Below are 21,888 nucleotides of genomic sequence, written 5' to 3' on the forward strand. Positions count from 1 at the left end.
TTATCATCTTCAGGTAAATAGCATTTTTAAGCCGTGATTTTGTGCTATCAGGCTCTATCTGCGCGGATGACGCATAATTGTTATCCGTCTTAGTGTTTTAATCATTTTAATTGTTATTTGCTTTCAATACTATGCTTAATGTTTTCAGTCGATTATCATTATCTGTAGGCTAGTTCGAAAGTGATTACAAAAAAAAAAAAAGGATTCTATTTATGTATAAATATATATATAGAGGCTGATTGAAGTATCATGATGAACAAATAGGCTTACATCCACTTTATATATATACAGTAGAGAGTCGAAAATCGGCACCCTGGTAATCGGAATCGCCCGATAATCGGCACGATTTTCAGTCGGACTGTGTCGTGCTGAATCGAACGTTTTTGATACTAGATTTACTTCTAAAGTATAATTTTCATGTTTTTATATTCTTCAATATATTTATTTTGTTTGTACAAAATAAAGAAATAATTTTTAACGATACGATAGCCTCGATGATTATTATAAAAATTTTCGTTAGGCTTAAAATCGACGAAAATTCAACAGGAAGCGACACGCAACGAAGAAAAATTTGAACATCGGACAGGTTAATATATTTTTTCGTACATAGACCGTAATCGGAACAAATCCCTAATCTGAACAACCCCAGTCCCCAATTGATGCCGATTTTCGACTCTCTACTGTATATTGTGGCTAATATAAATTATTATGTTTTCTTTGATTTTGTCATTAATACTCGAGTATTTGAATTAAACTGCATTGAACATTGCTAATTGTTGTATTTGTTATTATAAATTGAATAATTGAAAGCTTCAAATGAAAGAATCTAAAAGAAATTGCTAATTAAAAATTATTCGTTTAGAGTAGAAGACTTACAATATACAGGAGGAGTGCAAAATTAGGTATACAGTTATTATGGAAAAAAATATACAGAGAGAAAATAGGAAGAAAAAAACATTTATTTTTATGTACAAATTAAATCACAAATAAGGAATAGGAACTAATAAAAGATAATAAAAATATTAGCAATGAACGCCAAACATTTGTATTTCTCAGATTCTCAACTGTATACCTACTTTTTGCACCCCCTCCTGTATATCCGGTTTCATGAATTATTTAACTGTTTTATTACAGTTTACGAAAGCAATTTGAAATATGAATTGTCTTGTTCTAAATATTATATGACGGTGATTATTCAATAAATTAGAATGTTTTATCTAGTTTGTTAATTGATAAAATTATTCTCAATTAGATTCTTAATATTTTTGCATATTCTAATAAATTAAAACGAAAATTTGATTCAATTTTTCAAAAGTTAAAAATTTAATAAATTTTAACTTCGTATCTTTTGACTATGGTGCCTATAATTAAATTTTTATGTTTGGAACATAAAAATTATCCCCTCAGGTGTTTTGATTTGATATCCCTCAACTTTCAACACTTTAATACGATATATTAATTCAAAAAGTGCTAGTTGAATATATTTTTATTTTTCTGCTTCGTATTAACATCATATAAACGGGATCATTAAGATAAAGTGAATAATTTTCTAACAGTTTATTGAAAAAATAAAAATTAATTAATTAATAAATACATTGCATTTAGTGCAAATATAGACAGGAGAAAAATTTTTTTATTAATCTTCGAAAAGTGTCACACAACCAATCAGAATTTAGAGTTTTATGTATCGCATGTGATCTATAGTCCGCCAATCATACAAGTCAAACTTCGCACTCCAGTAAACAGTTTACTCGAAGATTTAAAGTGCTGTACTTACAGCACATTTTGAGTTAAAAGTTCAACGTAATCTGTATATATTGTGGGAATAGTTATGTACTGTATTCATTAAATATTTTCCTACTTTTGTGTTTATAGTTGTTTGAGAGGAAAATCATTTCGTTTCCGGACGATAAAAAGGGCGGTATATACGATTCCTTTATGGCGAGGTTGTATTTCGCCTTTAAAATTTACTTTCTTATTTTTTTAAAGTAATTATTTAATTATAATATTTATATTCCATAAATTTTTATCCCAAGTATCAGTCTCGCAATCAACGCAATTCATTTTAAAATATTTTGTTTTATAAGCATAAGGCTGTCCATAAATTACGTAACACAGATATGGGTGAATGGCTATGCAGATAATTGTTACGATGCATTAGAAGGGATTGGTGTTTACATAAATGTTACGTAATACTAGGATCTCGACCCATGAGTAACAGAATGGTTCCAGAGTTGCAAAGCGAACCATACTGTTTATGTCATTGCTTTGTACTTAATTAATAAAATAACGTAACGTTCAGTATCCCGTGTTATGTATTATTCCTTAGTACAATTAAAATAGTAGATATTCTATAAGATACGCATTAGGTAGCTTTGGGGGTGGATATTTGCGACGCGTTATGAAGCGTTTAGGTGATAGGAAAGTAGTTGAAAAGTATAAAAATAGCGTTACATAATTTATGGAAGATTCCATATACTGATTTATAAATATCCTTATAATTATTTAACCGTAATGAAAACAAATACAATCTCCATTGAAAGAAAGAGAATTTATTACTGACTCTTGTATATTAGCGGCGTGATTGCACGGCGCACCTATTTATTATATTATGAAATCGGTTAGCTATTATTTCTAAAATTTTCTAACTTAAAATATACATTCATTATTTATTAATTAACTCTAATTTATATAAATGCTTTTAGTAATTTCTAAATAGTAATTTTTAATTTCTTACAAAAAATTATTCAGTTGATTAATGAAACGATGTCTTGATGAAAACCTGTATAACCATGTCAATTTATTTAATTCCTAAATTAATAATGAATGATTTCGATTTCATTTCATATATTCTGTAACATTTAAATGAATATGTTACCTATTTCAATGCATGACATTTAAATTTTGTTATGCTTTAAATGCAGAGAAATATGAAAATAATAGGAAAATGTATAAAGAAAATGCTAACGTATCATTTAACCAAGTTTTTTCTACCGTGCAATTTTAATCTTAAGAAAAGTTATAGATGATATTGCATATCTTAAAAATTGCAGGTTTAGAATATGACAAAAATAGACCAAGCCTAACGGATATCTCCAACTATATATAAACAATTAAAATTATAAGATAAATTTTAAAATGATTTTGTTTGATTAAGTAACTGGAAAAATTTTGCGATTGCCAACTTTTGAATTAATCTAATCAAATTACTTTTTCCAAAGTAAAATTATTGCTCATCATCCACCGAGAACAAAAAGAGAAAGTTACGTTACTGTGAGGATTTTATCTTAATGGAGCTATGGATCTGAAATCGTAACGCTTTGTACTTACCATGCATATTATCAATTTGGAAAATTGCTTTAGAGACTAACAAGCAACTGTTATTTTTAATCGTTATTTCGTCTCACTGTATATTGGTAAGGCTAACGTTCCACTGTGTATTATCATTATTGCATACATTTCGTTTGACGTACTTATGACAAGTTTCTTAAAAAGCTTTTCATAACCAAAGTCAAATGAAACATTAATTTCATTTTTTAATTAGTCGTTACAGACTAAAAAATGAAAATTTTTTATTAACTTTTAAAGAAGACAAAACACTTTTATTGTATTGTAAATATTAGAGATAATTTGCTGGATTTCAGTTACGATGCATTCTTAACGAAACTTTTTTTCTATTGCACAAAATAGACGATTTATAATAAATTTACGTCTGAAAAAAACAACAGTTTAATTGAGTAATTAAAACATTCGTAACATCATAGTCGATAAGATTTGTTTCATTCTTTTATAATGCTCTAAATACGGGTCTTCAAAAACTTGCATAAACTAAGTGTGACGTGAGAAGGGAAACATATGATTAAATTATTCAATAGTATTGGTACGTTAAACGCATTTTAAAAATGAGAAACACAGTAGTATTTTCAATGTATTGATTTCTTATGAATTTAGATGCATTTACATCATGTAACAAAATTTAAATTAAAAAAAAATTATTTGTTAGTTTCAGTTAAAAGTAGTTTTTTCATAATCCGTTTTAGAAATACACACATTTAAAATGATAACTGTACAACATATGGAAGCACAAGACTCATTAAAAATGTCTGCCATACAATTATCAACAAATAAATAATTAAAATATATAGATTTTTTTCTTTAAATAGGTAGAATTTTAAATTAAGATTGGAAGATAGAATTACTTATGAATATTTATAAAATTATATCGAACACATTTTAAAATTTAAAGCACCGACGGAATCTAAATGAGAGGAAATTATTATTATTAGGAAACAAATTCGTTCGTTCATCACTTTAATGAAATTTATAAGGAAGCAAGAATGCGTCTTTTGAAGAGTTTACTATTTCCTCTGGATATTGATTTTTGCTTTTATTGTTTATATCGTTTTGCGATTTAATGATGGGCCTACTTTTATTTTTTCACTTTTTTATTGAATTTTGTGCAGCTGCTTATTTTACAATCTTTTTTTTTTATTTTCTTTATCACCGTCATGCAACGAAAGTATATATTAAGAATTAAAATTTAACTTAATTAATGTACAAGAAAAATAAATAATTTATAATAAAGCGTTTATACTATATAAAATATTTTAGTAAACAATTAGTTATAATTTTGAAATAAGTTTAGCATTTTATGCAAATGAAATGAGTATTGATTAAATACTAAAAATAATCATTAAAATAATTTCAATCTTGCATAATAATTCTAATTATTGAAATTATATATATATATATATATAATTTCAATTACGACATATATATATATATGTCGTAGATTAAATTTATGTTGATGATTTTACAGCCAATATAAATTTTAACCCACATAATATATCATGTAACGATAATTAAGAAAATATATTATATTTAGTTCTACTTAATTGATCAAAAATCAATATTAAACAATTATTATGAAAACAATTTATATTACATGTAATTGATGGACTTTAATATTAATTCGTTAACTGGTAAAATTTTTTTTAAGTGCATCCATTTTAAATTATAGATTTAAAAAATTCATTAAAAATACTATAATAATCAATATATAACTATATTAAATATAGTTATATATTGATTATTATAGTATTTTAAAATGGATGCACTTAAATTATTTTACCTATTTACCTTCTTAAGAATAGTACCGCGTGATAAAAATATTAAGCAATATTTTTCTTACTAATTAAAAAATTATTTAGTTTTAGAAGTTTAGAAGATATTTTTTTTATTTATCGCCTTTTTCACAAATAAATTTTTAACTATTGCAATTTTTATTTCCAGAAATATAAAAAGGAATGTGATTATAAATTTAGATAGATATTTTTCCCTTAAAAAAATTGCATTATAAAAAATATGAACAAGTTTTACGGAAAATATGAGAAGTGATTTTTTTTTTTAAATTAGTGTTTACTTCTAACTTGTTATTTTTCTTAGTGGATCCTCTTCTATCATTCTGGTAAACTATGACGTAAAAAGAAAAAAGATTTTCGACGCTTGATTGGGAAATGCTGTTCCTGTAGTCCTTAAACGATTTTTGTTTATAGAATATTCTTATTCTTTTATTGCAAATTGTATTTTAAATAAACTTTTAAATTTCATATATAGTTAGAATTAAAATGATTGATCGCTTTTATTATTATTACATATGACGCTAAATATCTTTTGTGATTTTAATACATGATAGTCATTTCATACATTTATTGATCAATAGTATATCTATTTTGTAAAATAATAATTATTTATATATTTTCATCAGACAAAAAATTGACTAGAATTACGTACCTGTACATCGTAACGAATTTAATATAAGATTTTTCTACTCTATTCTGTTTCCTTTTATGTAATGATGCTCACTAGTTTTTTTTTTTAATCACGAAGCGTCCAGATAAGCATAGAAAACCGGTTTACTTTGAATCCAAATATTTCAATTCTTGCTTCAGTGGTCAGTTTTATTTCTTTAACTGTTTATCTACTGCGGCGTACTACATTAATATGCAATTAAAAACGAAGTAATAAAATTTATCTTTGTAAAATTTTCTGAAACGAATTATCCGATATTTTTATCGATTAACTATCATCTAATCGGTAAAAAAAATACTGTATAAACGATATAAAAATAAGTAAATTTTCATTTTTCATTGAAATATTAAACATCTTTTCAAAATTTAATTGTTTCTGGATGGGGAAAAACAATTTCTATTCGAAATTTTCATTGAAAGGTGATAAGAAAAAGTTTTATTAATTTTCTGATAATCCTTTTAATGTAGGAAAATATGATGTTCTATTATTATCTTTTTAATTTTAATGCGAATATATATTTTCTGAAGTTCATCTAAATTATATACGCAATAAAACGCAAACTTTATTAAAGAGTTTGCTATTAAAAATTGAAAGAAAAATTTAAATTTTTAGTAGCAATGTGTATTTAAAAAGAACTGTTGACAGATTTTTTGTAATCTCATTTTTATATCGTTAGCTGAATTTTTTTCCAAATTTTCTGTTTTTCAGTGAAGTTATTAGTTTTAATCTTGTTTAGTACTAAATAAAATTTAACATATTAATCTTAATTCTCGAACCTATAATGCTGTTTTATTGATTCGCGAGAATTGGTGTTCGTGTCGTGCGCTTTAACTATGGGCGTGTCACACGTTGGACAGAGGTAAACATAGGTACGTTCAGCCTTGCTCTGTTTAGATCAGCACGTTGAAGTATCGAGTAAATCTAGAACTCCCTCTTTGGGAATACGGTAAGCTCGTTTTCGTTTCTACTGCTATGAAAATATTATTTGATGAACAATTTGACGTAATGTTAAATTTAATGTGATACTCTACTTAATAACATTTTTGTAAACATTACATATTTATTTATACAATTTAATATAGAATTTATTTTAACATATTTCGTTTTCGGTTTTTATAAGTTTCATTATTTTGTTTGATTAATTTTTATTTTATTATGAATGTTTTAATTTATTAAAATTATTGTTTAAATTATTATTATGAAATTATTTGTGAATACCTGATAGAATTTGTTTGCACTATTTTATATTAATATGAAAAAATTAAAATTAAATTTTTTTTATTAAGTTAGACTAATTGCTTATGTCTTACGGTAGTTTGGCATATTTATTTTAGGATTTGTATTTTATTTATTTATTTTTCATAATGTTACTTAATTAAGAATCGTTTGATAAAACTATTAAATAGATTCTGCATTTAAAAGAGATTAAATTATATTTTGTTCTCGAAATGATTTATTTTTAAATATTTAATTTAAATAGAATATTTATATAATTGAAAACTTTCATTTTAAATGTTTTCTTACATTTAAATATAAGAAATTTATTCAAAATAAATAATTTTTCTCAAAAACATCAAGATTGTAATTCAGTTGAAATGAAATCTGTTATAAATAAGTATATATAGTATTATTAATTCTGAAATATTCTGATTATAATTTTAATTAGATATGTTTGCTAAAAGTAAAATTATAAAAATAAAATTTCGTGAATTTTTAAAAGATGAAATTTATTATGCATTTATTAATTAAAAATTATACAGAATTAATTATTACAAATAAAAGTAAGTTTAAATGCATTAATTTTCATCTTATACACTATTTATATTTAATACATAATGGACTTTTATTATTAGAATATTGATTTATTATACTGAATAGAAATAGGAATTTTGCTTAATAATAATTTGAAGATAGCTTTGATTTCCTTCCGACGTAAATTTTCTATGAATTGAATGATGATCTCGTTTATTTTAAATGAACAAATGTCTTGATTAATTTGTTGTTTTTAACAGTAATATATTAAATAAAGAAATAAAATTTTGATTTATTCCAAGTAATATGAATTTAATTATTTGAATTTTGTAAACTTTGAAGATTTTTATTTATTCAAAAGTAAAATACTGATTTATAAATTGAAAACCTGTAGAAATGAGCTACAGTGTCATGAAATAATAAAGATGAATTAACAGTATTAAAATTAAATGGGAAAATGAGAGATTTGATGATGATTTTATCTATCCAGTTTGCAAACTTTGGAAAATAAGTAATTGTGGATTAATCAGAAATTTTTAAAAACAGATTATGTTTTAAAAATTTACGAAAGAATAATTTATATATTAGAAAATTCATTTAATTCAAAGTTCTAACTCAAAAAACAGAAAATTTCCCAGATTTACCATTATCTACAGCAGTGGTTCTTAAACTTTTATGAGCTGTGGCTCCCTGTATAAGGTATACCCCACAGCCCTGTTCCATTTGAATAAATTTTTAAATTTTTCTTCTGTATAGTATTTATTTCCACTGCACTTTTTATTTCCAATTTATTTCATATTGTATAATATCATATTACACTCAAAGCAATTTTATTTAATGAAAAAGTTGCTTTTGTTTCCAGCTTGCCTGAGGTCATCTCAAAGGGACCCTTTGAGATGACCTCAGGCAGTACTGTAGACCTGAGCATCTAAAGGGAGGCATAGCCTCCTTCAAGGAACTCTTGTCAATAGTACTGTACTCGCATTTCTTTTTACAAAATATCCACAAAACTAAGGCAGTTTGAGGAAAACATCCTGTATATTGGTTGATATTGGTTTGCAATGGAACTAGTATTATTTAAAAATTTACAGATTTTTTTGTATTAAAAAAGAAATGTTGTACCCCCAAATCTCAATTCTAGTTGACATTTTGTTAAAGTATATTTTATATTGATTCCAATTTACATTATTTGAATTGATAAGTGAAAAGTATGAAACAAATATATGATCAATTTATAATTTATCAGAAAATTATAAGTATATCATCAACAAATTGTTTATAAAAAATGTATATCAGTTTTAAGAAATTTAATGCTGTAGTCTCAATTCTGCAGATTTTGCAATTTTGCCATCTAGGAATTAGTCCAGAGAATAAGTCTGAAAGAAATGACTGTTTTCAAATCAAAAACAGTCATTTCTTTTAGACAAAAAATAAATGGGACAGATACAAATTCATCATCATTGTCTTTTTTCCATTTGTTTTTTATCAAAAATATAATTTTATTTTTGTGTATTTTAAATTAATTAAAGTGTGTTAATATCAAAAGACAGTTATACTTTTGAATCTTAATTGTAAAATTTGGTATGCTTGGTATACTTTATGGTATAATAAAACAGTAACAAACGTGATTTGAGTCACTAGAACTTATACAAAATAAATGAAAGAAAATATAGCAATCCTTAAAATCAGCTGTTTTTTGTTTAATTGTTTATTGGAAAAATTTTTGGGGAAAGTGTATTAAAGCTTAGGGTGACTATTTTGAAAAATATTTTATTACTCGTTTATACTAACACATTTTGATTTTTTTTTTTTTTTACCCATTTCTGAAACTTTTCAAATACATCTTGTAAAATAACAACTCCAGCATAAAGATCCTAAAACAAATATCTGTAGAATCTTAAAATTTCAATTTCATAAATGAAGTTCTAAGCTTCTTTAATTCAGTTAATTACATGTATATTGTTTATAGTTTATATGATTTCTCCACTATCTTCATGAAAAGGTTTATAGAATATTAATAAAATTTGCTGATTTAACAAAAAGATTTCTTTAATTAAAAAACAAATATCCATTACTCACAAAGATTTATTTAGAAAATTCTTCAAAAATACCTCAATATAGGAAAAACCTTTTTGATAGGAACTGTAATTTACAGTACAAATGCAATATTATAAAAATAAGTAATTTTAAAAATATATCTATATGTACTGTACATGATTGTACTTTATTTGGAATGTGGTTTTAAAATCTCAAATTATTACTTGTTGAAACTTTTCTCTGCAAAATAATCTCTTTGAAATATTCTTTTTATATTATCAATTTATCACCATGAATTATTTTATTAAAAATTTTGGCAATAACCGTGTGAAATGTATAGAAAACATTTTTTGAACAGTAAGTATTTACAAAAAGTTTTATGAGATTTTATTGAATACTTTGGAAAATATTAAAAAAATTATTTCTAGAGAAATTGTTAAATCTGAAAATATTAAATAAGACTGCATTTAATTGAAGACATACTGTAATTTGTAATTTTCTTTGCTAATAAATGTTATTAGTTTATTGATAAATAGTTTATCTGCTGATGCTAAGAAAAAAAGTTATTAAGACATAATTATAAATGGAAATAATTTTTTCACTGTCAAGATGATTATTTCCTGACAAATATTATCAAATACAATATATTTTAAAATTTCTTTGAATAATTTTTCACTGATAAGGTATTTGTTCATACTTATCTATTGATTTATGCTATTAAGGAAATAAAGTATAAAATTTATTTTTCTTGCTTTTCAAAAAATTGATTTCTTGATTATTTATTTATTTAATTACTTAATGTAATTTAAAATAATTAATTAATTTCGATTAATTAATTATTTTAATATCAAATCAAATACATGAAGTTTATAGAATGAATGAGAATGTTGTTAAATTTGCTTCTGTAGTGCATTACTTTATATGCTTCAATAAGAATTTTGTTTTTTTTTTATTTTTAGCACATGGTTCAAACACAGATGACATCATCATATTCTCCTTTCTCACAAAATGGTGATCAGTCACAAACAACAAATCAACAAAGGATAGAGCAAAAAGAGTGTATAGCATTTTCTTCACCTGTAGTTACAAACAATGGTGTAGAGCAACAAACTGTAAGTTTTCAATTAAATATTTTAAAAAATTATTATAGTAAGTTTTAATTTTTTAAAATATTAACACTTTGGACATTAAACCTCTTTTTAAAAACTTGTATTTCACTTATTTTGTACTTCACTTGTATTTTAATTAAAACTACTAAAAATTTTCAAGAGTATCAATATATTTTCTGTTTTCAAACAGTATGATGCATTATTTTGTTAATGAAATACCAACAATCGCCTTTAATTATTAACTTAGATAACAGATGGCGCCTAATGTCTATCTCTAGTAACAAATTACTTTATACCATTATTTTGTTATTAATGGTATAGTAAATTATTGACATTATGAAGTACTAAAATATTTTTATATTATAATATAATATAAAAAATAACAAACAAAGGATATTTTACCAAATTATATGTATTAAAAATATATTTTGTTAATATTTTCTATTTCAAAGTCTTAAAAATAAAAATACCTAAATAGCATAAATTTATTGATTACATTATTTGAAAATTATAAAATTTTTAATATAAAAAGTGTTAACACTTTTACAGTGTGTTACATATAAAATTCTATGTAGCTCTAACATTTGTGTTCACAATTCAAAATGAAGAGTGAGGGTCAGATACTAATCAGTTAGCATTCATATACTAAATGAGTACAATAAATTAAACTTTGATTCTTAATTCTGGGTTGTGAACTTGGACATAGATCAGATAGAGTATATTGTTTAAAAATAAATTTATTAATATTTTTAACAGGTAAGTTCAACAATGTCTTAATAAGTAAATAACATATGGATTTTAATATCATTTCCAAATAAAAGTACATTTCATATTCAAATAAATTTCATATTGGAACTAAGAAGAAGAAATTTTTCTCAACATAATGTGAATTATTTCTTTTCGTCAGTAGGATGCGAAGTTTATTTATTAAATATATAACAGAAATATAGTCTTTTATGTCTGATAGTAAGGCAGACAGAGATTTGCAAGTTTTCAAGTTATCTCTGAAAAGGCTACACTTATTGGTACATCCTGTTATTATATTTGAAAAAAGGTGTATAACATAATAAATGGGCTAGTTCTAACACCTGTTTGTGATGAAGATGCGGTGATTGAATATGTTTGAAAAGAAAATCACATGTGCAAAAGCATGGTTCTAAATGTTCAATGGATATAGTGAGGTAAAATCTAGCACTGTGATGTACTTGTTGTCTTTTTTCACCAGAATTATCCTCTACAACAGATTTCTTACCTGAAATTATCTTCTACAACAGATAATAGATGATATTCTGATAATATGGAAATCAAAACCAAACATCAACAGGAAATTAAATGCTTTTAACAATAACCCCTATTTAAGCAGATGGAAAACTGGATAGTCTAAAATAAACCAATAAACTAAACCTTAATAAATTATTAATTCTTAAAATTTTTGTATTCACAACTTTGTTATTTTGAATTTATAATTATACATTCTAAAGAATTCAAGAAACTTGTAACTAAAGAAGATTAGTAAAATCTGATTGAAAACATTTTTATTTCAATAAATTTATAACTGGATTTATTAAGGTTCAGTATATTAGTTTAATAGCCTCTATGGTATATGTTTAAGATTGGACTTGCAATGCAGCAATATGGAGACCCACTTTCTTGATATAAATATTACTCTTCAAAATGAGTATATTAATAGACAGGTGTTTTACAAACCAAATCATCATCCATTATTCATTCCTTCTCATCTACAGGACCCATTTAAGTATAAAACCATGTTAGCCAGAAGAGTATGTACGCTGTTCTGACATCACAAACACCATGAAAGAGCTTAAATATATAGAAGAAATAGCCAGAATACGCAGATATGATAAAAAGTTTATACAAAATATGGCAAAAGAAATGGAAAACAAATGTATGAAGCATCCAGAACTGGAGGTCACCAATGAACAATCATGCATGCCAATAACGGGACGAATAATTATAGACTTTGATAATAGACTCAAATTGATTTATAAACAAATCAATAAATATTTAAATGCCAGTTTATGCTTCCATAGAAATGCCACAGTCTACAGATTGCTACACAACAGTAAAGATGAGATAGACAACAACAGCACACCAGGTGTATATTCAATCCTGGTAACAGATGAAACATTTAATTGCCAACTTATGTACAGGAGGGTCTAATGATGTGTTCACTTGTTTATAATCGATCAGCGCCGCCGTAACTTATCCGTTACAATTCCCAGACACGCACCTGTTATCAAAGAGTTGACCGTTACGATTTGACCGTTACGAGATTGACGGTTGCGATTTGCGCTGATCGATTATAAACAAGTGAACACATCATTAGACCCTCCTGTACATTGGGTCAATAATTAGATTTTTAAAATGCAGAATCAATGAATACTAATATGATATAGATGGCAACAAACCAAAAACTGTTTTAGCTCAATATGCAATAGGGTCCAAGGTGTCTGTGCATCTAAATGAAGCAAGAATGATAAAAAGAGTCTACGACGAACAACATTACAAACACTGGAAACTTTGGAAATAGTCAAGTTTGCGTTAAAAAATAATTGTGTTAACCATAAAGAATCAGAATCCCTATCTAACGCATAGCAATTGTTTTTTGATATTCCTACAGATTAATTATATATATATAAAAAATGCATGGGCATATGGAATTCCTGTGGTTCACTTTATTTGTATTTTTTTTTTATTTTTAATTTTATTATTTATATATTTGGTGTTTCATTAATATATAATTTTCAAACCTAAAGCAGGTTTATAAAATAAACTGAAAATGTTTGTTATAAAAGCTGTTTGTGCTGAAAAATTATGTATAGTGTTGATTTTTTTACCAGTATGGTCATATCTTCTAAATTAATATGTCTGGAAATGAAGATCAAATGGAAGTCTTGATAACAAAATTGGTATGCCTCTGCACAGTAAGGAGTTATGGAACTCCTGCTTACTGCATAGAATATGTCCTGATGAATCTGTTCACAAAGTATGGCCTGATGAATATGACTTTATTATTTGATTTGTTTTTTTAAATTCTGCTTTGTTTTACACTCTATTTAAGCAAATATTTTCTGCTTGTTTAATTTATATCTTTTATGCATTATTAAGAACTAACATTTTCTGTCATATTCATATTCTATATGAAATTCAAAATATAAAAACAATGGAATGTAAGCAAGCAATAGTACAGAATAAAGTGACATATTTTATGTTTAACATAAATAAAAATAAAAAATTGACATCAACAATTAAATAATAAATGAACACAAAATATAAAATTCAAAATTATCTTAGGAAAAATATCCAGGAATTAGAACTATGTTTGTATTCTTGCAATTATGACCTTATGTTTATAATCTCCAGAGTTTTTGCAAACTTGGCCAAACAGTGTATTAAATTTTAAAAATATATATATTTAATTAGGTATATGATGAAATAATTTAGAAATTTCATGATTTACAGCAGAGCATAGTGGAATTGAGAGAAATTTGCTACTCATATGGTTGGGATACAAAACTGACAATATTTTGACTTGAGTGTCTAGGCAGCTACATATTGGCAATATTCAATCTTGTCAACCTTGACTGTCTGTGAATGCCTTAAGAAGTAAATAAACTGATCAATTTCATTTATATTCCACTCAGATGTTGCATTTAGAAGCAGTTATTTTTCATTATGCAAATTGCTTCTTGTCTGTATGTTAAGTATTCTAACAAATGTTCACAAGAATCTTTATTTAAGGACTTGTTATCTCAAGGAGTAGTACTGCATAAAAACTAGAGGATAACAATTATTTTTTTCAGATATTTATTTTAACACAAATCTGTGACATAGTAGTCAAAAATGCTGAATATTTATCTCATTTCAGAAGAATGTTACAAAAACTCTCTAAAAGTTAATTCACAGTTATTTTACAAAAATTACAAGAAGTTTTTTAAAATTATTACATATTTGTTTGTACCCATGAGATCAAATAGTTATTTTGTACATAAGCATGTAAAAATGCCAGCGTAAATTATTACATCTAATAGTACATAAAACCAATGATTACAACTATTCTAAAAAACTATTTTATAACAATTTTACTTTTTGGTAAAGCTATTAAAAAACTTTTATTGGAAGTGATGTGCCACATTGTTTTTCTTCCTTTTTTAATATGAACACTTAAAAGGCACTACTATCAACCAAAATTTTACACAAAAGGTGACTAACCCTTCCACGGCTATTCCTTTGTAAAGCTGGATACTGTTGTGTAATCATTTTGTAGTTTTATTGTTTGTTATTCTGTGCATAACTTTAATTCTTAGAAAATATTTTATGATTTTATGATTAAGATTATCAATTAAAAATTATGAAAGATTGCTAGTCTTCTGATGAAACATAAGCTGCCCTGTCCATGTTATTAGAACTGTAAATGGGCATTTTTCTAATCAGATATCTAAATGCAATTCTCATAATGTTTATTACAGTAATGGGAAATTTTATTTTTTGAAAAAAGGTCTTAAAATATGAATATTAACAAGAGCTGCAGAATATGTAAATAAATGTAAATGAAAAATATTTTTAAATATTCAACTGTCTTTAGTTAATGACATATTTTTATGGTGCAAACATAACTGTGGTTTTGGTGATCAGTTTTAAGAAAAAAAATATTTGGAATAAGATGTGATCTAGTGAAAATATAAAGAACTTTTTAAATGAAATAATTACAATAATTCTTTCTAAGAGTGCATCACAGTGACATAGTAGGCAACATAAGTTTTCATTACCAACTTTTGTTACTATGCTGTAATTGTATTTTTTCCATTTTATCACAGGTTTTATTATATTTATTTTTTTGCATTTTCATTTTCTGATCCATTTTATATATTTTATTATTATAACAGAAACTTGTAGTCTACTATCTATTGCCCATAAGCTTTTAAAACACCTGTATAGTTTCATACTGCCAATGACTACATATAATGAAAAGGAACTTTTCCCCTGATGTAAACATTTTTAAACAAATTTTGAAAACTTAATTTTGTGACATCAAAATAGATTGCAATTGATAAGGAAAAAACTTGTTTTGTTTTTATCTGTAACTTCTACAGCATACATACTTTGTAATGAGCACTTTACTGAGATGTGTAATTGTTTGCTTAATGTCATACATTCATTGCCGAATGTCATCCTATCAGTCAAGACTTTCTATATAACAAGAGAATGAATATTTGAGAACTATAGATTCCCAGTCTATTAACTGAAAATTTTAGAATATGTTCTTATTAGTATCTTGCCATGTTTTTGTTGTTATATCATATGTTTGATTTCATCTGAAGATCAGTGACATCTGATTGAAAATGTTATTTCAATAAATTTGTAGCTGTATTTACCAAGGTTTAGTTTATTGGTTTATTTGAGTTTATCCAGTTTTTCCACTTCCTTGAGTATGTTTGATTTCATTATGTGTTAAAAAGATTTATTCTTTTTTCTTTTTAATTTTTTCAGGGTTTATAGTAATTGATGTTTGTATATACTTAATTGAGGTCTCTGGCCCATTAAGCTTTCCATATCTGGGCTGTGTTCAGTAACGCAGAATTCTGACTTAGTCAGGTTGTGCCATGATATTGGATAATATTCTTAGTAGTTCTGACTCTGTCCACTATAAGAATTTTTATTCATTTACTCAGACTACTTTTAGTATCTTGCTGTGCTTAGTGATGTCACTCTGTCTTGCTTCATTTTCAGTTTGAAAAATTTTACACTTATAACAGTAATAGCTGTGCATGTTGGATTAAATAGCTTTGTTTTAAAGATAAAGAAATTACTATTTTAATTTTAATTGATTACATTTATTTTTATTTAATTTTAACTTTGTCCTCCAGTTTTCCTACTTGTCTGGCAAAGCATATTCATTCAATAATGCTCAGAACATTCTTAGCTCCACCCAGTAAGCCACTCAGAATTCTGACTTAGTGTTCTGCATTACTGAACACTGCGCTGTTCTTGATTTTTATCTAACTCCATTCTTGAAATTAAGGCAGGACGGACAGAAAGACAACAGTAGGAATCTGTGTGTGTGCAATTTGAAAACTGCAGCCCAATAATACTTGTTCTTTTCAAGTGAAAAACATGATATGAAATATTTGGTAGATCCAACCACACATTGCTGAGATTTTACAACTGAAATAAAAAATGTTGCATCATTTGCTTATTGTTCTAACTTGATATCATTAGACTTTCATTTGTAATGGGAAAGAATAGTTGGAGGTAAAAGATAAGTATTTAGTAAGATCATAGAAAATATGACATCCTGCTGTAATGTGAATTTAAAAAAATATTTGATTGTATTAGCAAAATTTTTATGCTTTTATCAAAATACACATTAAAGTAACTTTTAATTTTTATTTGCAGTGTTCTCCCCAAGCTGATTTTAGTTAGTCAGTTGACCAGCACAGTAATTCTTCCAATCAGTTTAAAAATATGTTATTTTATTTATCATAATCACTTTTTCGAGTTAACCGCTCAGTGAGCGACAAATATATTTGTCGAGGGCGATCGTGTGGCAGTGGTGAGGGACATATATATTTGCTAAATTCTTTTGGGGGTATCGCAAAAAACTACCTCAACAAAAAATTCACATAAAAAATTAATTGTGTAACAATAAAAAAAAACTTTTCATTACTAGACATAACTGTTTACAAAATCTTTTTCCGAAACGGTAATGAGAAAAAAGCACGTGAAAAAAATACTTTAAAAATTTCCCATATTTCTTCTTCACAGCTAAGTGGTAGCACCACATCTGACTGTTCCACTGTTGAAAGGTTAACCAGATTATGATGTAGTATGCTATTAGATACTATAGTGTGAATAGTCTATTGTTATTATACTGATGCATAATAAAAATTGCAGTAGCAACTAGTTAACATTGTAGGTCAATCACATTAAATTTTTTCTTGGGGAAAACATTGTATTTATTTTTATGTATGTATATAATACTTTTTTTTCTTTTTACATATATAATATTTTAAATTATATAACTTTTTCTTAGCAAACAGATTTAGAACCAGAAGTAACATCAGGCACACAAGGACAAGCATCTACTCAAACAAGTACAGAATCTTCAAAAAATAATCAACCAAAGAGATTGCATGTTAGCAATATTCCATTTCGTTTCAGAGATCCTGATTTACGTCAACTTTTTGGGGTAATGTTTAATTTTGAAATATTTTTTATTGTATATGCGTTTAATGTGTATCGTAATTTTTTAGAAATGTATTTTTTGTGTGTATATATATATGTTATTCTATACATACAGAGGAAGCACCATAAGTTCCTGACCTAACCTACTGCAAGGGTGATTATATTGAAAAATAACCATTATTTTTTTCCTTCCTTGTCTTTTCTCATTAGGTTGGGAACTTATGGTGCATCCTAAATATATGTAAAATAAAGTGTGACAACAGAAAAACTGAATTTTTAATTAACATTCTAAATTTTAAAAAACAAACTTGGCCAACAAAGCATAATGAAAACAAATTGTAATCTGAAGCAGGCCTCTGAAAGAGACCAAAAACATTTGGGGTAATAAAAAAAATGCTTATTGCTGGAAGTGTGAGAAAGATGCAGTTATATTAAAATAAACCAAATTATCCTTAAGAATAGAATAACACATAAGTCTCTTTGCTCCTAGATCATTTCATAAAGATGATTTTCCGATTTATTTTGAAATTAAATTTTTTATTTTTGCTTTAATTTCCAAGTAGCAAAGGATTTTATAATTACAGATTATACAAGGAGAAATTAAAAAGTAGCACCTTTAAGTTTTTATGCACAGGATTGACTTCATTTGAAATAAGTGAATACAGGTGTGTACATCAGGTTATGATTATAATTTCCACTCTTACCATGGTCCAATTTAGCTATTCCCATCGATATGACACTTCATCCATAGCAAGTGTTGCCACCTGTCTGGTTTTTGCATTGTGTCCCCAGGTGTCTGGGCAAAGACCAAAAATGTCTGGATTTTAAGAAAATTTGGCAAATTGTCAATAATAATTTATTTTTTAATGTTATAGCTGATATTATAACCAACAAACAGAAACAGTGTGATCATTTTAATTAGCATTTATAATAACATTTCAGAGTAGAGTCCAGATACTTGAGCCTTGAAGACAGTGTTTATTTAGGTAGCAGTTTTTTTAACAAAGCCTAATTTAAGCTTAGCTGTTCTTTCTTTTCAGAAACACTTGAGCAAGTAGAAAATATTTAATGGTACTTTGGTATCTCTGATAAGTTTTAAAATTGGGGGTTACGAAACATTATCAAATGCATCTTTGATATCTATAAATAGTAACAGAGACATCAGTCTCTTTTTTCCTTGCTGTAGAGTATCACACAATTTAACAAGGAGACGTCCTCTGAGAAATATTCATGAAACCATATTGGTCATTGCCCAAAATCTTTTCATGAGGTGAAACTTTCTTTAAATAAAAAAATTTATGGGAAATGGCAATTAATAATATATCTACTATTTGATGGAATGCATTATGTACATAACCTGGAGTATCCTTATAAACAAAATGAAGTATGCTTAGTAGTTTACTTTTCCATAAAGGAACCATACTGGTTCAAGCACTTGTCCCAGTGTGGGACAAAGTTAAACATTCTGGGCCTGTAGAATATTGTTTCTTATGAACAAAGCCAGTTTTGAACAGTTGCTTTGATGCTGTTTGATCCCTAGTGATGATGCTTTTGATGAATTGGTACCCTTCTCGGTGATATTGTTCCAAATGTTTCAAATAGGTCATCATCCTGATGGTGGTTTGTGTTCTTTTTGTTGCATCGGCCCAGCAAGCACTTTCTGTACCAAAGTTTTCTATGCTATACCAAAGGAAATGTCAAACTGGACATGACCTTTAGGTAAATAAAAGGTTTTATTCATGATATCTCTTCTTGCTGCAACTTTTTCCAGTTTAATGGATGCCCAGAACAAGGCTCATAGAATTGGCAACCTTGTGCAAACATTTTGCATCATCTATGGATGTTGGAGATGTTTAGACAATATCTACCATTTCACAAGAATGTCCGATGATTTCTTACCCATCTACATAGAAAACAAATTGCATTCTTCTGCTCTTCAGCTGTAGACAGACTCAGAATGGATGTCATATTTTTATTTTTTTTATTTTGACATGTATGCTAAAGTAGCAGCAGCTGTTCAAAGGCATTATAGTAAATAGCCAGAATACTCTTGCTTCAGGCCATTCACTTGTGTCAAATAACAATACCTACAAATTACTATTAATAAAAAGGCATTACTTTTGATTTCCCTTGTTGTTACTGCAGTAGTTTACAAGTAAAGAAGATCATATGTTATCTTGAATAAAGAAATTGGTTGAATATTCTGGACGTATTTTATCTGTTCATGTTAATTGATCATCACTGGATGAATAATATAATACTGAGCTAGTAATGCTACCATTTTTTTTAAATAGTATGCTTTAACATATTTTGTCAAAATGATAAAATATATTAAGGCAATGATAGCAGTGTGTATTAAGATATTGATTTTAATTTGCCAGATTTTGAATTTGAATTTCACTTCAGGCATGGATATTTATGTTGTTAGATTTATTGTTTAATGGGAAGTAGAACATATCATATCACCATAATATGTGGAATTTACTTATCTAAATTAAATGAAACAAAAATTTAATAATTTAAAAGTTTAAAATAAACAGTTTTACCATCATATGCAATCTCTTATAAGATTCTTTATTTAAACTATTAAAAAACTTTGTTTAAATCTTAACTGCTTCTCAGATCATGTTTTTCTACTAATCAATGAATTATAAACAGGCATTTCTTTATTTTTAGAGAAATATTCTAAATAGGCAAATAAAAAAATTTAACTTGTAGAAATAAGGAATAAATTTTCAGAAATAAAGAGAGACTTCTAAGCAAAATATTATTACTGATCTAATATTTGTAAAAAATCTTGGTATTAATGTTAAAACTATATACTTTTAAGTACTTTAGATTATTAAATTCTTCAGTTGTTTAAAGAATTGCAAAAGTTTTTATATGTTTTAAAAATATTTAATAAATGTTTACATATTTTAAAAATTTATATTAATTATTTCAGCAATATGGTCCAATTTTGGATGTAGAAATAATTTTCAATGAGAGGGGGTCAAAGGTAAGGTATTTAAAGTAAAAGCTAATATTTTACAATAATAATTTGAGAAACCTAATTGAAATTCATGATAATATAAAAGGTAAAACATAATTTTATTTTATTGTGTTTAGGACCTTTTTTTTTTTTATTCATATTCATGTAATTTTAACATATTTATTTTTAACATATAATACTTTTCTTCATTATTACATTTTATTACAAGAAAAACTAATAAAAAGTATATGCACTACATTTAGAATGTAATTTTTTTGTTAGTTTTGAATAATAAATATAAAAAAGAAATCCTCATAGTACAGCCTTTAACTCCATTTATAATTACAGCCTTCATTTCTCTACAGATTCTGTGATATATGGAATTATGTTGTAATTTTGTAGAATAATGTATTAAATAGCATTAAAAATATTGACTGACATATTTTGATAGTGCATATTCTATTTCATTATAATCAAATTAAAATTTTCTTAGTAATGAATATTTTTAGTAAAAGAAAATTTTTTTTATTTTTAAAATAGAAAAAAAATGTTTTGGAAACAAAATAAATTCATTTTAAAATAGTCAAGATTAAATTTGAGATACTGTATTTCCTGTAATAATTGCTCACTAGATGATTTTTTGTTTTTTTGTGAGTGATTGTTGGAGTTAAAAACTTATTGACATAAGAAGAAAAACAGCATGATTTCAAGAGAGACATAAAACTAATGTAATAGCTAATGGAAAACTAGTTAAATCAGAATATTGTGACAAATACTGTATATTGTTATTGTTATTGTACAAGTGGGGGCCAGTAAGCCAAAATGCATCTCATCCTGAAAGGTCCATTGTGAATAGACACCCATGAGAGATTACTTCAAAATTCTAATCGCTTAAAAAGAAAGACAGCAGACGTTGAAGGACAGCTGATGGATTTTACCCATGCTCAATAAAATGGAATCCAGAGAAACAATCCTATCTGAACACTCACAAATGAGATGTAG

General features: G+C 26.1%; 1 protein-coding gene across 4 annotated transcripts in view; it reads left to right on the forward strand.

Annotated features, from left to right (window-relative positions):
• Positions 1-21,888, forward strand: part of LOC136977472 (RNA binding protein fox-1 homolog 1-like) — a 122,635-nt gene that overhangs the window by 54,016 nt on the left and 46,731 nt on the right. For 3 of the 4 annotated variants that reach the window (XM_067272968.1, XM_067272967.1, XM_067272969.1), the window contains exons 2-4: positions 10,560-10,712; positions 17,764-17,919; positions 20,860-20,913. In XM_067272968.1, coding sequence (XP_067129069.1) covers positions 10,560-10,712; positions 17,764-17,919; positions 20,860-20,913 — 363 coding nt within the window. The remainder of the gene's footprint in view (positions 1-10,559; positions 10,713-17,763; positions 17,920-20,859; positions 20,914-21,888) is intronic. The other variant, XM_067272970.1, reaches the window with a different exon arrangement.

Source organism: Centruroides vittatus, unplaced genomic scaffold (genome assembly GCF_030686945.1).
Source record: "Centruroides vittatus isolate TY-2023 unplaced genomic scaffold, ASM3068694v2 contig_459, whole genome shotgun sequence".
NCBI classification, from domain to species: domain Eukaryota; kingdom Metazoa; phylum Arthropoda; class Arachnida; order Scorpiones; family Buthidae; genus Centruroides; species Centruroides vittatus.